The 18,595-nt window shown below is 33.9% G+C and overlaps 1 protein-coding gene and 1 long non-coding RNA gene across 7 annotated transcripts; both read left to right on the forward strand.

Moving 5' to 3' along the window:
• Positions 1 to 12: 12 nt before the first annotated feature.
• LOC101738287 (uncharacterized) lies at positions 13 to 2,603 on the forward strand. The gene is made up of 2 exons (XR_005246281.2): positions 13 to 314; positions 2,357 to 2,603. It is a non-coding gene; the product is annotated as an uncharacterized LOC101738287 (long non-coding RNA).
• Positions 2,604 to 2,975: 372 nt separating this feature from the next.
• LOC101744202 (serine/threonine-protein phosphatase 4 regulatory subunit 3) lies at positions 2,976 to 18,414 on the forward strand. 6 transcript variants are annotated; one of them, XM_062676152.1, is made up of 11 exons: positions 3,050 to 3,170; positions 3,275 to 3,364; positions 3,468 to 3,883; positions 4,111 to 5,046; positions 5,117 to 5,309; positions 5,480 to 5,622; positions 5,946 to 6,121; positions 7,214 to 7,404; positions 7,950 to 8,150; positions 10,991 to 11,127; positions 13,324 to 18,414. In XM_062676152.1, exons 3-11 carry the CDS (start codon positions 3,587 to 3,589, stop codon positions 13,432 to 13,434), a joined length of 2,385 nt encoding a protein of 794 aa, XP_062532136.1. In that variant the 5' UTR covers positions 3,050 to 3,170; positions 3,275 to 3,364; positions 3,468 to 3,586; the 3' UTR covers positions 13,435 to 18,414. The 6 variants fall into 6 exon arrangements, with proteins under 6 accessions (XP_037876142.1, XP_037876143.1, XP_037876141.1 ...); XM_038020214.2 differs by lacking the exon at positions 3,275 to 3,364 and having other exon boundaries at positions 2,976 to 3,076; XM_038020215.2 differs by lacking the exon at positions 3,275 to 3,364 and having other exon boundaries at positions 2,976 to 3,076; positions 10,991 to 11,100.
• The last annotated feature ends 181 nt before the right edge of the window (positions 18,415 to 18,595 follow it).

Consider the following 18,595-nt stretch of genomic DNA (forward strand, 5'->3'; position numbering starts at 1 on the left):
AGTCAGAGTTACGGAAATCTCTGGGACTTTTAACTTTGAATGCGGTTATTAAAAGTGATGAATTCTTTTACTTTGTAAATTTTGTTTTTTCAGGTTAAGCGTGTAAAAAGGATGGCTTATTAACCGCTATTGTAATTCTTTATTCTAAGTCAAATTGTCTTAAGCCGCAAAAGTAAGAAACAAAATTAAATGTCAAAAATTGATCTCATCAATAATATTATCACCGGTTGTTTTATCTCTTTTAACAAATAGCTTCTTACAACAAGTTACCCCGTGCTCTTCCTGGCTTTGAACTACATGTAAAATGGATAAAGGTATTTCAGATCCAAAACTTATCGTCTCTTGTTTTTTTTATTGAGGTAGTTTGCACAATGCTGACAAGAACAAAAAATAATTTCTCTGATCCAACACGCACACAGTGTCATCTAATTTTAATTCTTTTAATTCCATTCAATAATTATGAACACATGTATACATATCATACATATCGGTTTCATTTTATAATATAAATATATTTTCTATTTGAATGATTTTATCTTCTTTTTAAATAAAATAAGTTACGTCCATGGAGTTAATAAGTACACCTCGACCAAGCTAAGTTTGCACCTCGCTGGAATGCAGCGGTCCGCCCGCATCTCCGCTCACCTTCCCGCGATCGCCCTGTCGCGTCAGTATGGTTAGCATCTTTGTCGCGACACGCGTCATACGAGTTTTCGTCTACCTATACGTTGAATTTTATATTTTTTAACTGTTCTTGTTGGGTTTTTTGTTGAAGTTTAGTTATATTATTGGACTATTTTTGTTGGAGTTTGAATATAAATGTAATGGCAGGCAACACTTGACACATGATTACAGATTTGGAATATTAGAATTATTTTAAATGTTTAAAAAACAGATGATTGTATTCTCCTAAGAAAAAGTCAGTACCGTAAAATGGGGCGATTAGGGACAAATTCCAACTTTATGAGCAATTTAAAGGTAGTTGTTGATGTATATAATGCTATATCAGGATCAAAATGATTAAGTCTTGGGGGCATCTTTGTTGTCTAATTTAAAATTATGCAACTAGCATTCCAGTTTAAGCAAAAAATGCAAAAATAGGTGTAATCCCTATTTACCCGAAAATTGCGGTTAATTGGGACGAAATGAGAAATTTGCTAGGGTTGGCACTACTTTTATATTTATATATAGTTTTAATTAATTTATTTATTTAATTGCACCAACAAAGTGATCATCAATAAAAAAAATTGAAAAACTGACAAAAGTACATGGCAGACATCACCTCAATTATAGGTGCAATCGACAGTGCTGATATTTCTATCTGGGTTAAGAGATTAGGTGTGCCGGTTATTCCATGGATTAATCAGATGAATACCACCACTCTGAACAAATATTAAATATTTTATTATGTATTACTTAGACATTTTTGTCCACCTTGAGATTTCATTGATCTTGTTACATGTCTCTGCAAAATCAACTTACTTATATTAAATTGCTTATCTATTTCAAATAAAGACTTATTCCCGATTTCGCTTCGAATAAACCAGATTTTTACCAACAAATTTAAAAAATATTGTTATAACTACATAGACAACCCTACAAACCTGTACCTATTTATACGTAGGTCGTTTCCATTTCACGTATTCTCATCCCAATTGACCCCTTTTTCGTTGTTATTTGTACCTAAGACGTCCCCAATATCCCCAAAAACAACAGATTTTTACATGTATTTTTATTTAATCAAATACATTAAAACCAATAACAACTGAGACTTACTTTTAATATATATGCTGGTTCAAACACTAAATAACGTTTATAAATCATAGTCGTCTTCTATTATTATCAAATAAATAAAAGAGAGCAAAGTTTCTAGCACTAAAATAATTACCACCACAGGAAGTTAATTTGAAACGCGATTTTTTATAAGTTAGCAGCTATTATCATGCATATTCAGAGTTGTTTTGTGAACTTTCAACATTCTACTATTAAACTACAAAAAATGGAAGATTTTGCAACAAATATAAAACTTATATTGAGCGTCGAAAGATTTTCCCGGTTTTTTCCCGATTCGCCTCTCAATCCCTAATCGCCCCATTTTACCGGTACTTCTCATCTTGACACGGTCAAAGAAACATGTAATAGTTTTATAAAAATATAAAGATAATAATTTTATAATGGTGTAAAAGTGTTCAAGCTATCTGCAATATAATTATAATGAAGCAGTGTGTTTTTAAATAGCCCCTCATCAACCTAAAGAACCCAATCCCCTCAAATTTAACCGTCCAACAATTTTGGTTAAGTTTTTGTTAAACTGTTATTACTGAACGCTTAACGTTCATTTTTTTTTTACTTCTAGAGGATTGTTGTGGGCAACAAAATGAAAGGAAAGGTGATACACAATGAAGGGAGATCACAATGAAGAGAGACATAATCCTGAAAAAGAAACTTAAAGGAAAATTATTACTGAGCAATTGGGATACAAATTTAAAAAGTGCAAGAACGCCCGCGTGGTCTTAATACAAAAACCCGATATCGCTATATTCTAATATACCTATGTACAATATATTGTTAAAAACAATAAATACAAAGTTAAATCTAACAAACATTTGTTTACATTTTAAAGTCATAGCGAATCCTTTTTTCAGACCATACCTAAGCGGCAGTGTGACGTAAGCGATGCGAGGTGCAAACTTAGCTTGGTTGAGCTGTACCTACAGTTACGTCCTATGTCATTTTTGTGCAACAGAGCCTATGCTATTTACGAACCACCAAAAAATGTCTTAATTTAAAACATAATAAATAAGATATGTACATACCTAGTTATTATGCACATACATTTATACTTATAAGCAGTGAATATAAATATTAAAGTTGTTATTTGGAGTACTATAAGATTGTTTCAAATATATGCATATCCCAAAATTAAGCTTGGAACATATTTTCAAGCAGTGATTGAGAGCCGTCCTAAAACAAATAAAATTTGAATTTCGCGCAATTTATTCAATTTGAGAACCCCATTTTTGAAGCGTTGTTGTGAATTCAATATGGCGATATTTGATGTTGTACTATTTTGAAGGTACGTCAATTTGACGAATTTGTAATGATATTTTCGGTAAATATTGTGTTGTTTCCGAGTCGTAAATGTTCACAGACGGTTTTTGCAATTGGAAGTATGTTTAAATGAATAAAGTGCAATATTGAAACGTTTACATTATGTATTGTTTTGTTTGTGATTTCCGACAATTTTAATTATTTAACCATTGTTTTAAGTAAGAAATTTGAAAAAACTTCATGTGCTTAAGTTGAAAAGCTTCGTTAGTGCTGCTATTTTTGGAGATACGTTGTGCCGGTGGTTCACGGTTAGGTGTGTTTCGCCAAAACGTTAGGACCAAAATGTGTTGTAATTGCGGTAATTAGATTCGGAATATTCCTGGTGCCTATTACTGAAGTTAGTTTTTTTTTTACAGAAGTTCATATGTTTTACTTACAAATGGGAGGTAAATAAGTTTAGTATAAGGTGCAAAACATAAGCGCCACAATAATTGAATCACTACTTGAGTACATAGTGTTTAGAGCAGTGACTATCATGACAGACACAAGACGAAGAGTGAAATTATACGCTCTGAACGCTGACAGACAGTGGGATGATCGAGGAACCGGGCATGTTTCTTCTTGTTATGTTGAAAGGTTGAAAGGAACCTCACTCATGGTTAGAGCCGAATCTGACGGCTCCCTGTTATTAGAAAGTAAGATACAACCTGATACAGCCTATCAAAAGCAACAGGACACATTAATAGTGTGGTCAGAAGGTGACAATTTTGATTTAGCATTAAGTTTTCAAGAAAAAGCTGGCTGCGATGAAATATGGGAAAAGATTTGTCAGGTAAATAATACAATTATTATTTTTGGTGTAAAATAGATTCCTATCAAGGTGGCTCAATATTTGAGCATTATACACAAAGAAAGGAAATATAATAGAAAGGTTAACCTCAATCAAGGTAACGCTGTTTAGTAATAGAGAAATAATATAAGTAATGTCATCACTGATGTTATTAATCATTAAATTTTGCTGGGGTATAATAGCTATGAAGTTATGGATTTCACTTTTAGGTACAAGGAAAAGACCCATCAGTTGAAATCACTCAAGATATTGTGGAAGAATCAGAAGATGAACGTTTTGATGATATATCAGATAGTGTGCAGCCTGTGGAACTGCCTGCATGTGAAATGGGACGCTTGGAGGATATTAGTGAACTTGTAAACAGTTGTTTGGTCTCACCAGTACGTAAAGATAAGTTAACAGCTGCACTAGAGAGCCAACACTATATAAAGAAATTGTTGAATCTCTTCCATATGTGTGAGGATATTGAAAATATTGAAGGGCTGCACCATCTATATGAAATCTTTAAAAGTATATTTCTTCTTAATAAAAACACACTTTTTGAAACTATGTTTGCTGATGACACAATATTTGATGTTGTCGGCTGCTTAGAATATGATCCCAGTTTGCCTCAGCCCAAAAAACACCGAGAGTATCTTAGAGAATTAGCAAAATTTCGAGAGGCAATTCCTATAAAGAATAAGGATTTATTAGCTAAAATACATCAAACATACAGAGTTCAATACATACAAGATATAGTCTTACCTACACCTACAGTTTTTGAGGATAATCTTTTAAGTACATTGTCAAGTTTTATATTTTTCAATAAAGTAGAGATAGTGAAACTCATAGAAGATGATGAAAAATTTTTGACTGATTTATTCAAGTTATTGATGGATGACAAAACACCTGATATCAAAAGAAGGGATTCTGTTTTATTTCTGAAAGAGTTCTGTAATTTTTCCCAAAATTTACAACCTCAAGATAAAGATGCCTTTTATAAAACTTTAGTCACTTTGGGTATCCTGCCAGCATTAGAAATCACACTAAGTATAGATGATCAGAAGACAAAGACTGCTTCAATAGACATATTAACATATATTGTGGAATTCTCACCTTCAGTTGTAAGAGATTATACATTACAACATGCTAATAATACTGAAGAGGTAAACATCACTTCCTTGAATATGAATAAGAAGTATTCTATTCATTTAATAATCATGTTCCTTATTTTAGGAGCATATGCTGTTAAACATAGTTATAGAACAGATGTTACAAGATCGTGATCCAGAGCTGGGTGGAGCTGTTCAATTGATGGGTGTTTTGCGTATTTTGCTTGATCCAGAAAGTATGCTTGCATCAGTTAACAAAAGTGAAAAAGCAGACTTCCTAAATTTCTTTTATAAACACAGTATACAAACCTTGATTGGTAAGTTACAACTTATCTACTATTTTTCAACATATATTTAAATATTTTTGCATGAGTTATGCAATGAAGTAAAAGTTGTTGAAGGATAAATATAATATCTTTAAAAATATTCAGACTCATTCAATTCAATTTTAATTTTATGACAAGTAAATTTGAAACTTGTTACACAGCTCCTTTACTAGATAATACTACTGGTGAGAAGCCTCTAAAAGAAGATTATCACACAGTGCAGCTTTTAGGACTTGTACTAGAATTACTTTCGTTCTGCGTAGAACATCACACATACCATATCAAAACCTGCATATTAAATAAGGTAAGTAATTTTATATAGTGAATGTTATCCATATTATGAAATGTATGAAATTGAGGCTGTTCTTTAGTTCACACTGATGGCATTGAAATAATTTATAATGATCAGTTGCTCAAATTTTGTCTGAGTATATTTTTTATTAATTAATGTCTTCTAATTTATGCCTGCTATTAATTAAAAATTAATATGGTTCCCTGTAAGAGCAGCATTTTTGAATTTGTTCAGTGTGTTTGAATAATGAATATGGGTATAAAATATGAAAATAGGGAATCCTATAATGAAAATAGCCTCATATAAATTCTCAAATAGCTGTCTTTGGTTTATAGGACCTTCTCCGACGCATCTTAGTGCTGATGAGGTCGACACACACATTTTTGGTGCTTGGTGCCTTGAGATTTATGAGAAAAATAATTGCATTGAAAGATGAATATTATAACAGATACATAATAAAGGGAAACCTCTTTGCACCAGTTATAGATGCTTTCCTCAGGAATAACGGCAGGTTAGTTTTTTTTTATTGCCATTGATGGAAGACGAGAGGAGAAGTAGATAAGATGTTTAACTTTACTTTAAGAGGTCAAGTGAAAAAGTTTGTAGTAGAAAGTCTAGTAGAAAGCTTTTCAATACTCAAGAATAGTTACAATGCCTCCTATAAATTATTTATAGCATGTCATTCTGGAAACTGTAACTGATTTATGTACTTTATTAATACAAGCTTCAACCCTACATAAATTTTCGTTCTAGTAACTATATTTCATGAACCCCTCCATGCCATCGTGATTTTTTTGGTTATGGTGGTGGACTACATGTCTTTGTTTGGGTGAATTACCTAATTAATACACCCTATATAAACATGAGAGGCCCCTTGTTTATTAAAATTGTCTGTATTAACTTTTGTAATTGGTTTGATTATTTGAATGTTTCAAAAGTAAGCCATAAAACATAAATTTCAATCCAAACAAGCAAGAAAATACGCATTCTGCTTGTGATGTTTATATATAGTCCCTTCCTCTATGGTTTGAAGCTGACCTTGAACTAAACTTTGAGATTGTTCCAAGGTTTTGTGTGAAGCATTAAATAACTGTAAAATGATGTTGTATCGAAATAAAAACAAGTTTTAAAATAGCTGCAGTTATTGAGAGGCCTTTTTTGTAATCTCTTATTCTAGAGAAATTTAGAGGTAAACACATTAAAAAAGTATTTTTTCCAGTATACACTTGATTTGATTACTAATGTAGGGAAATTTATATGAAATAATTTTAAACTAGAATTTATCTACGTTTTCACCTGAGATTCAGGTCAACTTTAAATGCTTAGATGGGCAGATGCTTTCCTCGCAAGTTGGTGTTAAGAATTTTTTAAAGTGCCTATGAATTAGATTTTGTGCTGCAGTATCTGAATACAGTAGCCTAAGCAGCAAAGTTAGACAACAAAGTTTCAAATTAATAAATCTTGATACTGCAACGATAAAGCAATGATTGCTTCATGTCTCGAAAAAAATACCTGAAACCTGTCCAGTTTCACTGCACTCATTATAATAATCATATAACTATGTATAAGTACAAATATTAATCATTTTACATTTTATCTTCAGGTACAACTTGCTTGATTCCGCAATATTAGAATTATTTGAATTTATAAAACTGGAGGATATCAAATCATTATGTTCGCATGTTGTGGAGAACTATGGAAAAATATTAGAAGATATTGAATATGTGCAGACTTTCAAAGCTTTAAAAACACGATATGATCAACATCAAGACAAATTAAAAGAAAGAGAAAGAGGTAAGGCTTTTGTTTAAATTAGGTTTAAAGTAACCATTTACAACATAGATTTCAAAAATAATTTTATACTTTTGTAAACTAATTTAATTATAACTAATATTTTTATTTCGATGGAATGAAATATTTACATCTCGCCTGATATTATGTACAGTGGCTGCTGCTGTTCGTAAACACTACACTTATAAAAAAAAAGAAACATTTTGTGGAAGTCATAGTGGTTGGGGTTATACACACTGTATTTTCAGATTTATTTGATTTTGTTATGATATATCATGAGGGCTGATAGGCTAATCTTGCGGTGAATAGTCAGTTATGTGTAATTTAAATAGTGAGCTGTATTAGAATTTTTAAAATGAGCCTTCAATCTCACATTAAACAAAGTAGATAAGAGTAAACTGTAAAATCTATTTACCCACACAAAAAAAAATCTGCCCATATATAATAATAAATAATATTAGAGATCTTTCTGTGCGCTAGTACTATTAACTTTAAATCTGCCAAAGGGATTAAATTTTTGACTAAATTTTATGTTATTTTTCATTCAGTGAGCGGTAGTGTGGGCGTGACGGAAGCGGTTGTCCCATCGCTACTGCGCACGCGGTATCGCCGAGAAGCACGGGCGCCGGACGAAGAAGAAGAGATGTGGTTCAACGATGATGATGAACTAGAAGACGAAGCGCCGCTAGAGTCGGCACAACCGCACGCCCATCCACATGCGCACACGCACCACGGACTAGATGCGATCGGTAATTAGCTTCGAGATTTATCTGATAGATATAAGCAGTTTTGACAATTGACTAATGAAGTCGTCGTGGCCTAAAGGATCAGACGTCCGGTGCATTCGTGTTGAGCAATACACCGGTCTTCGAATCCCAGGCGGGGGTACCAATTTTTCTAATGAAATATGTACTCAACAAATGTTCACGATTGACTTCCACGGTGAAGGAATAACAGCGTGTAATAAAAATCAAACCCGCAAAATTATAATTTGCGTAATTACTGATGGTAGGACGTCTTGTGATTCCGCGCGGGTAGGTACCACCGCCCTGCCTATTTCTGCTGTGAAGCAGTAATGCGTTTCGGTTTGAAGGGTGGGGCAGCCGTTGTAACTATACTGAGATCTTATGCTGGAACCACACTGCGTTATGCGCTATTCGTTAAGTGACTACGCCGTATTTGTCAAAATATTTGTTATGCGCGCCAACAATAATCATGCCATCCACACTTCGAACTTGTACGCTGAATTATGCCAAATAAGGCAAATATGTGTGTTGTTTGCGTGGAGCGATGGGACGTGTTGAGAGTTGCCGCAATTTATTATTTCCTAAATGCTTCTTACCAGTACTTGTTGTACAAGCACAAAGTTACTACAAGACCGAAAAGAAAACGCTGGTGGATGATTGCAAGTCATAAGACACGTCGATACACGACCGCCTCAAGCGAGCGAATGATTCACCAAAGTGTGGGCAGTCGATGCGCATGTTCGCCTTATTCGTGTCCTTTGAAGTGTGTCAAAAAACCTACAAGTCGACGGATACGCGTATTTGCTATTCGCCCTTATGTGCTATGCGTACGAATAAAGCGAATATTGGCGAATATACTCTCCACACTTCACCGTATGCGCGTGAATAGCCCGCATAACGAATAGCGGATAGCGCAGTGTGGTTCCGGCATTAGAACTTGTATCTCAAGATGGGTGGCGCATTTACGTTGTAGATGTCTATGGGCTCCAGTAACCAACACCAGGTGGGCTGTGAGCTCGTCCACCCATCTAAGCAATAAAAAAAAATTGACTATTCTGTCAATTTACCATTATGTTTAAAGGTTACGATAGGTTTGGCTACCTGTTTTTGGTTTGACTGCAGAAGTAATAAGATGTCCTAATCCATGCAAACTTAACTCGCTGGTACAAACATTTATACCATAAAATAAAAGAAAGACACTTAAACTAACATGAAGGAGAATGTTGATTTTTTAAACCATCTGGCGGCGATCAACATTGTTTTCGAAACCTATTGAACTGATTGATGGAGAGCATACCCGATCCAATAGAAAAAGGCAGGTTTCAAATTTTCTAATAAAACCTATTTTAAGACAGATTCATGAACTACTTCCATGACTAAAGCTACTTTCTTCTTTGTCGCTTTCTTCATTGCTGAAGGTCGTGTCCCTGAAACTTGACCGTGGCCTGTTTCGTGAGCTGTTTCCATCTCGTCCGGTCCTCAGCTTCTCGAATGGCGGTTGCGACTGGCAGCCCAGTTAGGGCGGTTATTTGATCACACCAACGGCTAGGTAATCGGCCGCGGGGTCTCTTTCCGTCTATTTTGCCCGTCACAATCACTTTGTCCAAGATATCTGACTGTCGGCGGGCAATATGACCGAAGTAGCTGAGGATCCTCTGGTAACAGATTGTTGAGCTAAAGCTACTAACATAATGTAAAAAATAACATTAAATAGCATTTGTGTGCAAAATCTGCCTAGTTCTACAGTGAAGCCATTATGTTTAAGTTTGGAGATGCATTTATAATGTCATAATCTAAACTCCAATGTGGAATGAGCCAATCATTGTTATTTATAAGATCCAGTAACCACTTTGAAAATGATAAAAGTAATCTTTCTTTAGTTGTCCTGTTTGTGTTATTAAATCAGATATTTTGATGGCCTCAAGGCTAATATTACTGATTGAATGATTGATTGATTGTTATTATTATCCAGACAGTATGTAATATGTAAAAATTGACTCATGGTGTAGATATTATTATGTTTAGTACTTTTCTTACTATACGGTTCTTTCCTTGACACATATTCTAAGACAAAGTTGATCCATAATCGTAAACAATAATGAAAGTAAACAAACAATCAATTACATTACAATAAACCATAGCAGGCGAATCTTTCGCGTGCTGTTTCGTGTGATTCGTGTCGTATTATCGTTTTTCATCAATGTTAATAAAAAGTGTTTTAAAATGTTTTTACAGTCTCCTCCACTACAAGATATTCATATTCATATTCGAAACTCCTTAGGATAATCATAAGGTGCTTGAATCCAAGTCGCCCATCCGACGACAGAGGAATGAACCCTGAGGGGGTTGATTTCTGAAAGAGTAACATAATATATCTTAGATCAAACAATGCCTTAATAGACTTGTTAGGTAACTTGCTGTATATATGTTTTTGAAACCACAATTTTTTCTGTGAGATTATATATTATTTGTGCACAAGAAATGCATGAAGCTACTTTTAATACAAAATATTTGGGCGCCTACCAGTCACAGATAGGCTTAAAAGATAATTTTAAATAATTTGCGACATCACTTACTAGAATCCAGGTTTTAACATGCAACTTGCAAAACAACGAATATGTGTTGTTCCTTTTTGTTTTGCCCTCTAGGCTAACTTTATATCAAGTATTTAAAGCAAAATGTTCGTATACATCTATCTAATACAATTAACACGAAGGATCTGTCCTTTGGAACTAGTTTCTTGTAAATTAAGTTCAGAATGAAAATTTAAGTATATTGAGAACTTCTTTGCCGGACTTTGCATAACTACATTTTCATACATTAAAACAAAACATTTGTTACAGGAAAAATAGTTGAGAAGAAAGTTTGTTCTAATGCAGAGACCGTTAATGGACCGACTAGAGTTCTTCTAAGTACAGCGACGTCACCCAAACCGACGCATGCTGATGTTCAGGTATCCACGCCCAGATTACTCAATAAGGTAAACTATTGTTTCCCAACTCAAAAAGATTATAAGGGCTTTCTATGGGAAATGGTATCTCGAATCATAATTTAATCATATATGAAATAGCCATTTTATTTATATTTACTGACTATTTAATTCTGAACTGTCTAACTACAGTGTTTATTTGTTTACGCTGCTCATATCCGTAAAGATGCATGCTGTATGATCATGGTCTATGCTCAATATGGGTTTGTTAAGGGGGGTGTCTCTGACTAAAAAACACGCGAAGTTTTCATTATACCGCTTCGGACGGCCACGGCAACTACATTTAAACCCTCCATGACTCGAGAGACGAGTTCCCGTACTTGAAAGAAATTGAAGAAATTTATCAACGGTACTGCGTATTGTAAGCCTGTATTGTTTTGTAACCTTGCCTATTTCTGCGGGAGAAGCAGAAATGCGTTCCTGCTTAAATCATAAAACAGCTGTTTTTATTTACGCAACTTATGCTTATCGATCACATTTCAATCTCATTACTTAGCAGGGCAGATTCCAATCCAGGCCAAATCGATCTGAACACCGTCGCCAACGACTTATGTACTAGACTTCAAACTGGAAAACAGAGATGTTTTGCGGCATAAGCGGGTAGACTATACAGGTTTTAGATAAAAAAATATGATCGCGATGTTTCCTAATCGTGAAATTTTGTGAAAGCGTGTTAGGTAAAAGAACTTCGAGTGCCTTATGCCTTTAGTCAACACATGCTTATTAATTTATGTTTTTTAATACTTCTGAAACAACTCCGTTATAGTGGTAGGAATATAAGGTCATAAACAGCTTATCAGTATCGCGCTTGAACTTTAGCCGAAGTGTAATTTTTATGAAATTATAATATAAATTATTTTCTGCACATTTTTAATTTCCTTTAGTGTTTATAGTAGGTTGAAGTTTGCTTTGATGGTGATGGTTCAATTGTGTTAAAATTTTCTATATTGTGAAATTTTTGTTATTGTATTTTTATTGCATTTGTTGTCATGTCCAATTTTCGAAAATTCATGACATTCATTCGTAATAAGTACTTTAGTATTTGATAATGTTTTAAATATATTATTACAAGTTCATTACTGTAGTAAATATAATTTTATTTTGTTCAAACAATGAGCAATAATAAGAAATGGAAAATGTATGAAATTTCTCTTTAAAATTCACTGTTTTTACAATGTCAATGGTGGTTGTTTTGTAAGGAGATCCGGACGTAAACGCACAGTACTAAGTTCTCAGTTTTATTTCAATAGGTGTGCAAAATTAATCCTCTTAGTGCCATGAGTAAAATTCTGTATAGATAAGTTAACATGCTGAAGTCACATCTAGTGTAGTTTCCTTAGTGATCTATAGTCTTATAGAATTTGTGATTTATGTAGAAGAGTGAGTTCGACAATCGAATGTACCACAACTACTGAATATGTTTTCCTATATTACTATGTAATGATATGATGAGGTTTAATTAGCTATGATGGACTGACGAATTCACAGTCTACTAACTTTAAGAATTTACTGAAGTCTATAGATATCACAGAGTGGACAAATTGAGACGTAGGATTAGTATCAATAGCAATGGTACGACCGCTACGGTGTCATTACATTTGGATTCTAAATTTAATACGCGGTAGAAATAGGCAGAATTGTTATATAAAACCATGTATAGGCTGGCGATATGCCCTACTATCGGTACTTATTTCAGATATTATAAACTAAGAAGTAAACCTGACCTGAGTCAGAAAATTGGTGAAGTTACTACTACTATGAATGAGTGAAGGAAATTAGAGGTTGTAACGCAAACGGGGAATGTCGCAGATACGTATGTTCTGATCCAGATTGACTATTATCATTAATCTGATTTGGAATACTGAATACTGTGGTACAGTTTCATTAGCACAGGAGTAGATTAACCCATGGACAGCCCACTGAGTTTCTCACCGGATCTTCTCAGTGGGTCGCGTTTCCGATCTGGTGGTAGATTCTGCAAAGCACTGCTCTTGCTAGCTCGGTTTGAGCCCCGTGAGCTCCCTACATGTCAAGGAGAAGCTAAAATTGCCTCTCAAGGCTATCAGCATAGGACGGCAAGAAATTAGCACTGTTCAGTGTGTATTAATAAATACGGAGGTTGAACATAATTGATTTATTAAATGAACAATTGTAACGGCTACTAACGCTATTTGTCTAAACTTATAGGGCCTTGTTGACTACGACGGCGATTCGGACGAGGAAGAGGACGGCGGCGGGGGCGGGGGCGGAGGCGGGGGTGGCGAGGAGCGTGACGCGAAACGACCGCGGCTCTCGTAGTCTCGCTCTCGCAGCACCACTGTTTCAAGGAATATAACATACGGACATACGTCTCGCGACGCTGTGCAACCACCATCCCAGTTTAAATTAATGACGTAAGCAATTTACGAATATAATAATGATATGGTTGTTTTGACTGTACGAGTTTATAGATGATAATGTCATTTCGACTGATGCTTGATTTGTTTGAGGGCTACGAAAAAAAAGGCACGGTTTTGTATACTGTTATGTGAGTTATTAAACTTGAATGTTGACCAAAAAAATAATTAGCTGATTCACCGACGTAACGCTTTTTTTTTATCGTTTCATTTTAAGGCCGTTTATCTGGCCAGCCAGTCATCTGCAGTCAAACCAACTAAAAAAAGGAGTTGATCCAATTGGATATCTATATTTTGTAAATACGAATCACATACTGAAGTGGTCGACTTAGTGTATGCCCTTTATGCCCCTGTAGAGTTAATTCTAATGACATCAGAACATAGAACAAATGTAATGAGATGTATTTAATATGAAGTAATGTTAATGGTTAGATTACTTTCGTGGGCGTTAATCACAAAAAGTACAAAGAGTATAAGAATGGGGTTTTCTAATTAAAAAAATAGATTGATTTAGAAAAAATAAATATTGTCAAAAATGACTTGAAATTGTAAAAATGTATTTATAAAAATCATTTAGTTTATGAACGATCACAAGACCAATTTCTAGAAAGAAAATAACATGTGCTGTGGAATTGCTATTCATTCACTAGTGTGTTATTGTGTTATAAAAATACACACAATTGCTGCCTTATTTCCTTATGTATTTTAAATATACTTTATGGACGAATTTTTCAACTTGTAGAACGAGTTAAATGGAAAACAAAACATTATCATTTTTATAGTTTGTGTGAGGAGGAAGGTAGCATAATATTTTATTTGTATACTTTTATCTGCAAGTGGGGAAACAATATATGCCTCTTTTCGACGGCATGCTTATTATTTATTTATTTATTCACACAGTACTTTGCATTCCTTGACTCTGAGCTTTTGTGAAACGATTTTATATGCATTCTAATTCTTCTGACATTTTCTTTGTAGTTTATGTAATATAGTATTTTGTTGCGAGTAAAAAATTTTGATTGAATTTGGTGTTTTGCTAAATTGAATGGAGTATTAAGCAACCTAAATTTGCTTGGCAGCTCAAGAAAGAACTGTACTAATATAGTATAAGTACGTTTCGTCAAATTAATATTACTTAATATTTTACGCAATATGCTGCTTATGCATGACATTCTTAACATTACCTATTATATGTAGTTTATATAACAAAAATGTCTAAAATATATAGATACCGTGACTGGAAATAAGACCGCTTATGGAACTTTAAACTGACCTATTTTTCAATTAAGCCAACATGTTTACTATTTTATTAAACTTTGTCCATGTATGTGTAATATTAGTGAAAGTCTATTGGTTGGAATTTTATTTCAAGGTGAACCCTGCCCAAAAGCTGGTTGTTGTTTGAGTGCTTATTGATTATTGATACCCTGAATAAACCCGTTTCCGTCCTAATGCTGTAATTTAAAAGCAATTTTTTTGTTTTCAAAGAAACAATATAATAATATTATTATGTAGAGAGAAACTTATGAAGAACTTGAAACTGAACTGCATATTGATAACAAAACTGAAAACTAACTTGAAAACTAATTTCTCCTTTTCTGAAACTCTAGCTACTTCAATATGACTATAGCTACTTCAATATGACTAACATAAAAATGGAAAGAAATTTTAAAATATTTGAAATGTACTTAAATTTGACTACAAAATACGGGTCTTGCTAAATTAAAATATAATAAATATACAGACAGTAATATCAGCATTTCGAAAAAAAATATGTCAATTTGAAAATAAATATTAGATTTATTAATATGTTCAGTTATATATTACTATTTAAGTTTTCTCAAAACAATTGTTTTGTTTGTGCCAATATTATAAAGTATCACCAAATTCAAAATTCAATTATTTACTCACAACAAATTTTCATCGCTTATTTATATTAAAGATATTATTATATATATAAACATATTTAGTTTGCAGAAGTAATGTGTATGTGATAAAAATATCTGACTAAGATTCATTTTTATTTTATTACTGTGTAAACGTGTAGATTTATCATTTTATATTTTGTAAATAATGTTAGTTTTGTATAAATAAAATGGTTGACTCGGTAAGAACAAGAATGTTTTAGCTGTCTCTTAGATTTCGATTTCTGTTTGTATGTTAAAAAACACAAAGACTTGACTGGATGGGAATGATTTCGTATTGGTGGATATATTATGTGTTTTAATTATTAAATTGTTTCCAATATACTCAATATTACGAAACAGTAAAGGCCCTTAAATCGTTTTTATTCACTCAAGTCTTTATCTTTTATGGTTCTACAGAGGAATGACTGCAACAACTGTGTATGAAATTGTAGGTTTTATCATAGGTTTTCTCTCGCACATCACAGACTCTTGTTGTCTTAGAAATTGTAAGTATTAGGGGTCACGAAATAAAACCTAATGATTCTTCCTGAACGAACAATGCACGTGAGTGATTTATTTATTTATATTTAATTCAATTAGTTCATTCTTATAAGCTGTTCAAGACAGGTCTAGTTTTTTTTTCATTAATACCTATTATGTGGTTATGACAGGATTAAATGAAATTGACAGTAAATAAAATGGAAGTGAAGATTAACAGTGAAAATGATAAAAAATTTTAAAAGTGATAGATGTCTTATTTAACCATTGACTTCGTTCTCGTAGCTATTTTCGTTGTTATATTGTGTAATTTGGACTTGGTAAACTCACGTTTTCTTAACTCATAGAAATACGCAATGTACTGATACTGTAACTTGAACTCATTTTGTTGGTGGTAGGGCGTATTTGAGGGTGGGTAGATAATTCCGCGCTGGCTATTGCCTATAGGGCAATGGCCGTGGCCAACCCGATTTGTCTTATCAGCTGTCGACCTGAGATCTCGAAGCGGGCGATGCCTTTCGCGTTGCGATATCTATGCGCTTAGTACCAGGCGACCCGTGAGCTCGTAGGTCCAATTCTCAATTTAAAAAATGCTTCTTATGAGACTCAATCAAATTCTTAATGTTGAGTTGTACGTAGTAAAATACCTGATTGCATTACTGCCCAGTGACAGAAATAGGACACTGGAGCCTGCCTGTTCTCAATATGCCCTGTAGCGTAAGAGATTGATGTTGATGCAGCTGATATTCGGTAACTGAACTTGGACGGTTTCCAACAAAAATTCACATAGCAGGTTATTGTTTGTTAAAGCATCCATAAGGGAGTTTAATATTTCTCGCCACATACATTTCAACATAAATCATAATGAAATTAAAATGGATTTAATACAGTGCACAAGAAATTCATGAGTCATTGACTAGAATATGAATGTAAAACTGTAGATCAACTTACTTTTTTTTCTCCTGCCTATTTGCTGGTAGCCTAAGGGGCTATTTCAGCTACGCCCAGACGGGTAGGTGAGCTCACGGGCTCAACCTGAGAGAATTTGCTAACACTAGCCCTACCAAGAGCAGTGCTTCACAGAATCTACCACTTAAATTTATCATTCAATGCCATTAGACGGTGGTAGGGAACAATGTAAGCCCGCATAGGCCCCACCGTCTTGCCTCTTTCTGCAGTGAAGCAGTCCCGCGTTCAGATTTGATCAGCCGTTATACAATACAATTGAGATATCATTCTTATGCTCGAGGTGGCTGGCGGTAATCGCATTTATTTTTCGCGAAAGTATGGCAGTCCTAATAAATGTTCGTATATCCCACTTTGAGATACTTGTGAAAAGATTTTTCATTGTTTAAATGGGTAAAGGCGCTCAGTCCTATATGTTGTGAAGTGGTTACTGGAGCCTCTAGGACCTGTATGCTTAGTGCGAGTTTCTTAACGTTCTCGATAGCGTAAAAGTTAAGCCAATTTTGTATGCAGTTGGAACAGCGCCCCTAGCGGCAAACGTACGCAAACAATGCCATTCCATACAAATATGAGCTAACTTTTACGCTGTCGAGAACGTTAAAAAAGCTCGCACTAAGCACACTGATTACATGAACCCCACCACCCACCTCAAAACGCATTATTTGTGTTGAATAATGGCCTTTGATCGCTGGATTGTTTCGCCGCAGTGATAAGCAAGATAGTATGCGATATACGACATAACATATGAAAATTTATCAAAATCTATCCTGAATGTTTTAATGCGATGCACGTTTCATAGGAAACAACGGTTCGACATTCATTTGCCTGGGCCTCGTTTTTTTTGTTGGTCTTATGCTAGTCAGCCGATTAAAGAAGAGTATTTATTTTCGTTTTTTCCGACGACAAAAAAATTGCACCCGACCCTTCTTATGTAGCTTTGGAAATACATATCAATTCTTTTTAACAATATGTGTGTCTGATATCGTAAGCGTTCGATCGTTTGTAACGTGAAAATATTAATATGAAATTTAGAAACGCTGTTCCCCGTATGATGGTCTCACTTTGTAAATCTCAACGCGCATCTCTTAACCAATAGGCACAGTAAACGCGAGTCTTTAAATCGAATTATTAAATGCGTGGAATTAATTTGTCAGAGTATATTGTAAATATGACGTTTTATGTAATAATTTTATTTGAAATTCTGCCAAAAAAAACCACGTGTCTAATATAAAAAGTAGCGCAAGCTGTCAATTAGATTAATATACGATACTTATATTCCTTGAAATAGTTTATCGTTAAAAGAAAATACGAAGTTCTAGGTAAATGTAGACTAATGATGACTATTTTTTATCTGTCTAGGTGGACGACCATCATAAAACTAATTTATACACAGATTAAAATTGAATAGATTTACCTATTGGCAAGTTGTGTAAAATAAATAAGCTTACTATAATGCTATTATTATGATGTCACTAGTTAAGTAAGCAATATAAATATAAGATAATACGAAATTTATGTTATATTATTTAATATTTGACCTTTAATATAAATGTCATGGTTCCTATGTTTGGTTTTTACACATTAATATCGATCACACCTTGTATCGATATCAATGATTCCGTCTGTGAAACATTGTAAACAGGCAATGTAATACAAAAAAAAATACACGTTCTACTAAATTCCAGTGATGTG

The sequence above is a fragment of the Bombyx mori genome, chromosome 25 (assembly GCF_030269925.1).
Source record: "Bombyx mori chromosome 25, ASM3026992v2".
Lineage (NCBI taxonomy): Eukaryota > Metazoa > Arthropoda > Insecta > Lepidoptera > Bombycidae > Bombyx > Bombyx mori.

Coding starts and splice junctions, on each gene's coding strand:
- LOC101744202 (XM_038020214.2), top strand. CDS start 3,587: ATGACAGACACAAGACGAAGAGTGAAATTATACGCTCTGAACGCTGAC. Junction 7,405..7,949: donor ATTAAAAGAAAGAGAAAGAG/GTAAGGCTTTTG, acceptor TTTTTCATTCAG/TGAGCGGTAGTGTGGGCGTG. Junction 8,151..10,990: donor CCACGGACTAGATGCGATCG/GTAATTAGCTTC, acceptor CATTTGTTACAG/GAAAAATAGTTGAGAAGAAA.